The sequence below is a fragment of the Lottia gigantea genome (genome assembly GCF_000327385.1).
Source record: "Lottia gigantea unplaced genomic scaffold LOTGIsca_12, whole genome shotgun sequence".
In the NCBI taxonomy this organism is placed as follows: Eukaryota; Metazoa; Mollusca; class Gastropoda; family Lottiidae; genus Lottia; species Lottia gigantea.
This window is the reverse complement of record NW_008707225.1, coordinates 409,839-418,061: the sequence shown is the minus strand read 5'-3', so window position 1 is coordinate 418,061 and position 8,223 is coordinate 409,839. Positions and strand designations below refer to the sequence as shown.

The window sequence follows — 8,223 nt, the reverse complement described above, 5'->3', positions numbered from 1 at the left end:
CAACCACAAACGGCTCGATCAGCAGTCCAAGAAGGTCATCTAATTTCTAAAGAAAGTACAATGAGTGACAGCTATAATACCCCCAAATTCTTGCAAAATAACGAAGTTTTGCCGTTTGCTAGAAATGAACCACTCAATGTCATGTCAAATGAAAATCAAAGCATCAAAAGAATCCCTACCCGCTCGAGATCATTGCCAAGAACAGCCAAGAGTGTTCAGTTTTCAAATAAAGTAACAGTTGCTCATTTGGATCCCAATAATACTCCTTTCCAAATCAACTCTACAACTTTAAGAGGATTGACTGATGATGAAAAGTCAGAATTGGCAAGACTACAATCCCATAAAGTCGACACGACCCAGTATTCGAGTACACATGCCGAATATGACAAGAAAAATGAGCTTTCTGGTGAATCTGGTGAAGAATTTACTGGATACCAACCTTCTTTTGGTACAGGAACTCCTCGAGTTCAAACTCCTAGGTTATCAATTCAGACACGAACTGTACCAGAACCAGTGACTTCTAGTAGTAATCCAACTGATCTACAGATACTCAGACAACAACCGGCTTCAGCCAGCAGTGAATACCGTAACGAGTACCTGGGTTCATCTACCAATGTAGTTCCGTCCAATCTGAAACGTTCTGCCAGCTTCAGATCGTCTTACCAGAACCAGTTTCCCATCTACCACGACATGTCTTATAAATCTGATCCAAGATTTGACTGGACTCCCGGTTCCGGTACTCCAAGACCTCAAACATGTCTCTTAGCTTTACAAGACAGCTTCTCTAAAACCGATATCAAGAATAAGTTCAACCGTGAATTTCATGAAAACCCTGCAGAAATTCGTAATCATATTACCCAGGGTAAACGACATGTTTTCAATGGAGTCCACGGACAGCTCATTCATGGATAAAACAAAATTCTTGAACGGAATACAAGTTTTTGAAGTAGCCTTTATCATCTAATACCACTTTGTCAAAGCACAACTGGTTTCAGAGACTAATTTTGAATTCATCGTTTGATATAGACCTCGTGATGCATTTGTTTTGTTACTCTTTGTTTACCTATCAGTATTAATTATAGATTTGTTTTTGTTTTATTATGCTGACAATAAACTGCTTATCGCCAGCTTTGTGAATTTTACTAATAATCTGGTTTTCGAATATATACTTTAAGATATTTGGAATTTTAGGTTTTAACATTGCAATTAAGTAATGTTACGAAAGCACAGACACAGACATGCAGGCTTAACCTCTAGTGAGAGAGTTTTGTTTGTGCAGTTAGTTTGAATAATATAATATAATTTCAATATATGAAATGAAGTCCATATTCTTCAGAATCTCAAAATATAAGAAGATAAATGGTTCCAACAGGAACATTAATATCTATGGAAATTGTAATAAATATTTTTTTTTCGGCTAAAAATGCTACTTTAAGTTAGAAGATAAAATGCATATTTAGTGCACGTTTAAAAACAAAGATCATAATTTACAAACCTGACTATAGCACGATAATTGATAAAAGATATTTGGGGAAAATAATGCCGAGGACAAATTAATCGATTGATAAGATATCATGAATGGCGAATAGGGAAATGTAGGCTATTAAATTTAAGGAAGGAGGGGTTATCTACCACAGACTAAGATTCGGGTATAGCGTTCTGTATATCTTTCGTAAAAACAGTAGGAAATTCTTATTGTAATTCTTTGTATAGGCGATGTTGTGTCGTGGGTTCTCAGGGTTTAACATCACAGATGAAGTGATAAGAAGGACAACCGTTTATCATGTTAATCGTGAAGTCGCATACTATAATAGTATGTCTATGGTCGTATCGTCTTGACCTCTTTATCAGTTCTTAACCTTCTTATCTGAAAATCTCCAAATATAGAGTTGTGTCCCTTGGACCACTCAGACCAATATTATACAGGCGAATAATTAATCGAGGAACTACACCAGCTTTGCTGTTGTATTAACCGTATTGAATAACAAATGGTACAATTTGACAGGCTGAACTTAGCATATACATTCGGGTCGAATACTCTCAGCATACACATCGACTTATTTCTAACTGAAGTATTGTTAAAATAACTAATTTTTTTATGACAAATACACATAAGAATTCTTTCAATTTCGCAAACACCTATATGTCTAACTCTCTTAGTCTTTGTACTGTGGCCCATTTAAGACATAAATTTTTTTTTATAAAAGCTGAAACTTACCAAAGTTAAACAGCAAATTAAAAGGCTTAGCCGTCATAGAAACTTTTTGAAATTCATACCATACTATCTCACACTTGTCATTATTCGAAATATCAAATCACCAAATTGCTGTCTCCCTTACTTTTTGTACGGAGGCCCATTGAGGACGTGGCAAACCTGTCATCATAGGCAATTCTTTGAATAAAAATATTGTCATCTATTGCAATTGTTTTTACAACAAAATCAGCGTATTGAGTATTTGTAGTAACATCTGGATTTGTACTTGAGCATAATAGGCCTACTGATTATTCTTGTCGAGACTGGCTTGTACATTATTTGAATATTTCAAATAAGACTGATCTGAGGCTGCAATTTGTTTAATAGTGTCATTTTTAAATTTTTCTGGATTTTTAACCTCCAAACAACCCAATCCACAACAATCACAATTAATCATACCGGTGTGGCTGCTAACCAAGGATTTTCCATGCAAATATGAAGCCCTATGCTTTGAACCTTTAAATTTTGGTGTTTAATCTTAATATTTTTTTCATATCCTGTAATTGCCGGTAATTCCCTTTCTCTGCCCCACTTAAAAGACTTTACATTGGCTGGTGCACTTTTTTAATTGAAAATTTTTGCTACTAAAGAATTATTCTTGTCTTAAACTTGTTCATTTTCATTTACTTTTCTGCAACACTCATGTGCTACTGATGCAGTGACGCGTCCAATTCGGTTATCAAACCATATTTTTGATTTAGCCTGTGTACAGGTTTGACGTACAACATAGTCAATACTTTGTTCTGTTGTTGAATCTTTAAGATTTAACATGAGTTCTTTCACAAAATCACTTGCATTAATGTTTTCCTTTGATTCTAAAATTTCGTTATCAAGACCATGTAAGATTTTAGGGACAGTTTCAACTTCCTCTTCCATGTAAATATTTTCAATATCAGGATTAACCGCATTTTGCTCATCACTGCTTCTTGGAGAATATAAAAGTACACCACAATTTCCATTTGTTATAACCCTTAGCCTATTAAAGTCAAAATCTGATAATGTTTTTTCCTTGCGGTAGCAGAATGCTCTGGGTTCCAAATGTCCATCGAGACTTTTTTCCACGAGTTTGAAAATCTTCTTGAGTAGTATCAAATCTACCTGTAACCTTTTTCACAACAAGATTTCTTACAAAGTCAGGTTGTGTAACCCTTTTCCCTTGAACATGTGGTTTGTTTGGGATGTACATGCTTTGTTGCATCCCGACTCTATTTGCCTAAAAATAAAGTGCAACAAGGCAACAGAATGTTTGCAATACCCTCGTAGACCTGCTGGACAATTGTAGTAAGCTCTTTCCACTTTTCCCGTTCTCTTTTGAAGGACTGTCCATACACTATATGGTGCTTGTGTCTGTGCCATTTGTCGAGCAACAATAGCCTTTACATAGCAGTAAGATATATTTGGACTGATTCGATTGTATTCAACTCCAGTAACATATCCAGATAAGTATAAACTTTCTCCCTCTTCTGTTGATTTTGCTCCTTTCGTCGGTACATTATGGTTCACAGCACCTGTAAAATTAATTTAGTTTATACATATGTAGCAGACCTGTGTTTTTGACCTGTGTATTATTATGAAGGTTAGATGTGTTTACTAGGTTTTACTTCATTCACCTGAGCACTGATTAAACTTATTACTAATTGATGTCACTTTACTAACAATGTCTCAGTGTACTTTCTGGCTTCTGGTTGGTCAATTTGAAGGTCCTTAGGGTCAATTTCTGTATCTCTTGGAACCATCCAAACTTTTCCTTGTTTATTCATATTATTGCTTTCTAGATATCAACAACACCTTAGATTGATCTCTATATCAATCTGTTTCCTTGTTGGTGATTTTTGGAATACCTTTATATTTAGTACTTTGCTATCTTCAGCAACTTACAGGTATGTGTGTTTTATCTCATCTAGGTTTTGTCTTGGAAGGGTATGATTTGCCATAATAGCTATTTATATTGACTCATGTCAGAGTCCGGCTTATTAAATCTATTCATTATTTTAGCATACGTTATTTTAGTTCTTATGTAGTAAGAAAAGGTTTTAATAATGTAATCATCATTTTCAGAATAATATAATTAGATGTTACAATAGAAGTAACTAATTGTAATAAGTATCCTTTAAACCCCTCTTAGGGTAGGTTATTATTTTGGTTATTTAGTCTGTAATATATGTGTTTAAATACAGTGACTATTTATAAAGTAATTTGAAAAATATCTCCTGCTATATCGTTTTCCGTATATAGCTATAGTTAATGTTCCGCTTAGTTTATACAATTATAAAGACCAGTTATATATAATATGTAATTAAGTAGCTTAGTTTCCAGCACAATGTTCCTTTTAATTGTATATTAATATTTTGTACATGGGTTCTTTTAGGGTTTTTATTAAAGGTTTAAAAACTACGATTATAGTTATTAATCCAACCCCAGTACCACCGTTACACATATACATGTATAATACATCTTAGATTAGTTTATTGAGGAAACAAATCACGAACTTGCATGAGTGTAAACTAGACACACTTCTTCTTCTTGTTGGTGGATGGTGTCCGCTTCGGAAAAGTTCCAAATCGCAGACGTTGAGTAGGGAACGGGTTGCTCCCATGGTTTCTTCTGATTCTTCTTCTGTAGTCTTGATACTGCGTTCTTCTTCTGTGTTTCTTCTTGGCGATCTATCGAGAATTAAGTCCCCAATGATCGCCCCAATGATTTGTGATTTCGTACCTCACCCATCATTCTCAGACGGGCGACCGTTCGACAGATCTATCGATTGGGGTGGTGTAAAAACACTTTACTACTAATGCTATCGTTTAATCGGAAGCGAAATGCATTAGCATCTATGGGAGTTGCCTCCCATGTCGATTTGATGCTTTTTGTGATCATGCTTCTTATTTCGGATAAACTGTAGTCTATCCGGTCAATCTCCAATAGCCCTAGTCCTATTTTTGCGAATTCATCTGCAATTTCGTTCCCTTGTATGCCGACATGAGACGGGATCCATGCCAACTCGATTGATTTGCCTTGACTATGTACAAGTGAGCACGCTTGCCTGATTTCATCCACTAGCTCCGCTTGGGAATTAGAGGAATCGTTGAGTATCGATGTCAGGCTACTTAGCGAGTCGCTTCGTACTACATAATTTGAATGATAGTGGCCCGCGGAATATTTCACCGCGCAAAGGATTGCAAGCATCTCTGAGGTGTACACTGAGCAGTTATTGGGCAATCGCTTGCTAATTCTTGTGCTGCTCGAGGGGACGTAGATCCCCAAGCCCGTTGTACCATCATCCGGGTTATGTGAACCATCAGTATAGATACGTATGCTTTCCGACCACCTTGCATCCATATGAGTTAAGGCGATCATTCGAGCGATGCAAGGATCGTCCCGTTTCTTATCCAATCTCGAGGCGAGAGAGGTGTCGACAGTGGGGGGCGAAACCGTCCAAGGAGCAACTTGGGAAAATACAAGAGGCTTTATGGGCAACCTATCTAGCCCATACTTCCGAACGGAATCCCGAACTGACTGTCCTAAGCTTATCGTTTTTTTTGGCGTGCCTGAACTTCGCGGTCTCGAGGTAGGTATGAGATGATTCTCCAAGGTGTTTCAACTTTGACCAGTATCTAAGGGCTAACTCCTCTCTGCGGATTTGTAGACGAACCTCACCAACATCTTGGAGTAATGACTCCGTTTTTATGCCGATGACTGCTCCGGTGGCTAGTCGGAGGACTTTGTGCTGTATCACATCTAACTTATGAAGGAGCATTGGTCTGGCGGTCATGAATGCCTGTGAACCGTAGTCCAAGATGGGCCGGATCAGCGCACGATAGATCATGAGCGTCACAACATTGGCGCCCCATTCATTGCCAGATATATTCCTCATTAGGTTCAGCACAATTTGGCATCTGTTTGTGATTAATGTGAGGTACCCATGAGAGTTTTCTATCGAAGGTAACACCAAGTAGCTTGGTTTCACAAACGAATTGAATACGTTCGCCGTCCAATACTAGTCGCATGTCGGTCACTTGGGGTTCTTTACAGACCAACATTCCTACCGTTTTGGCTTTGGATATTCTGAATCCCCAGTCGTTTGCCCACTTTGCAAAGTGATCCAAACATGTTTGGATCCGCATTTGAAGGTTCGTATATAACGTACCATTCCCCCAAAAAGTGCTGTCGTCAGCAAACATAGCGATCTGACAGCTTAAGTTTAACCGGTCACGTTCAGACGACTAAAAGACCGGGAACGAAAAACAGTCGATAGTTAAAATGCCTTAACTTTAGTCGTCTGAACCAGTGGCGGAGCTAGGTTTACGTCCCAATCCCTCTATTTATGAGATTTTTGCCTGAAAAACTTGCTTTTGGGGCTGCGAGGGGGACGACTGTTCCCCCACTGGTCTGAACAATAGACTAAATCATCTAAATCAAACCTGATTCAAATGGCGGTATAAATATTGGTGTTTACGTGGTCATCTTAATTTCATTTATGAACGAATTTGAAAGTTTAAATTAAATCAATAATCTTACCGCATCGGCTTTACCCATATTTCTACAAGCAATAATAACATGACCTCCCATACGAGCTATTTCTCTGGCAGCAATGTATCCAATACCTGCAAAACAAATACATGTATACAAGTACGAAGTACAACACGACCATCTTATCAATTAAATCGCCCAAAACCGATTATAACTGTAGCATTTACAAAGATAGCTTGCCATGCAAGGTAACATACGCCCACTACCAGCTGTCAAAAATGATAACTAAGTCGTTAGTGACTTTATAATGAATTTTCAAATAATCTTTAAAATATTTTAAAGTCAAGGCAAAACCTCAAAAACAGTTCATCCAATCCAAATTATAATCAAATTCAATCATGAACAAAGTTCCATCATTGTACACACAACTGCGATGACTCTGAAACCTTTCATCCGATTATCACCGATTTCGAAATTAACCGAGATCTCATCAATATATACATCAATATCAAGTTTCATCAAGATTGGATAAAAATGCAAACCGACAGACAAGGTTTTCATTATAATATGAGCGTTTTTCCAACCAATGTTTTCAGCCTTACAATCATAGTCTTGCCGATTGTTTGTAGTTTGAGGCATGTAAATAATTCAGTGATTAGCACAATTTTACTAAATGAATGGGGTTTTACGTCCTACTTTTCTTCACCATCTGGGCTACTGAAGACGGGCAACGCCATGCAGGGTACAATGAGGGAAATTTTGTCAGGACAGCAGCATTAGCCTGCTCTTTTTCAATAGCACTAAGTATTTAAAACTGCTAGAGGGTGACAGATGATTCGAATAAACCTACCTTTACTTCCATACATCAAGATTTTGAGGATCTTAAACGAGGGTCATAAACCTTGATGTGCAGCATTACCTAAAACACGTTAAGGTCAAATTGTCATTTTTGACAAAGAAACTATGATTCTAATAAAAATTATTATTATGAAAACATAAAGACAAGTGTGACCCTTGTGTCAGTGTTGTCTGTACCAATAGGGGTTAACATATTTAAAGCCCATTTACACGGTAAGTTGTATCAACCATGGTTTATAAAGCAAAATTTGCTGTGTAAACAGGGCTGTAACACTGTATTAATACAGTTTCCAGGAGAAGTATATTTCACATGTTCTATTCTGTACAGCAAGCTGTGTCCAACTTTTATATCTGACGATTGGGAGCACAAGTTTAAATCTTGAAAGGTCATTCTCAATTTTGGCGGGAATTTATGTAAACAAATTGGGAGCAACTTTATATACTGTGTAAACTGACAAGGAATATATTACAAAAGTTGTAAACCTGTTTTGCTGTGTAGATGGGCCTTAGCCGTCTCCTTAGAATGTGATCTAGTGCTCAATTATATTACACTGCTTGGCAATCATTCTACTTTAAGACATGTATCATAACACAAGGGCAACTGTATACTATCCCAAAACTGTGTAATAGACAAATTGTAACAT

At 37.1% G+C, this 8,223-nt stretch overlaps 1 protein-coding gene across 1 annotated transcript; it reads right to left on the bottom strand.

Annotated features, from left to right (window-relative positions):
* Positions 1 to 2,857: 2,857 nt before the first annotated feature.
* Positions 2,858 to 7,587, bottom strand: LOTGIDRAFT_156724 (hypothetical protein; the record flags this gene model as incomplete). The annotated part of the gene is made up of 4 exons (XM_009048000.1): positions 2,858 to 3,069; positions 3,353 to 3,467; positions 6,770 to 6,855; positions 7,572 to 7,587. 4 exons carry the CDS (start codon positions 7,585 to 7,587, stop codon positions 2,858 to 2,860), a joined length of 429 nt encoding a protein of 142 aa, XP_009046248.1.
* Positions 7,588 to 8,223: the final 636 nt, after the last annotated feature.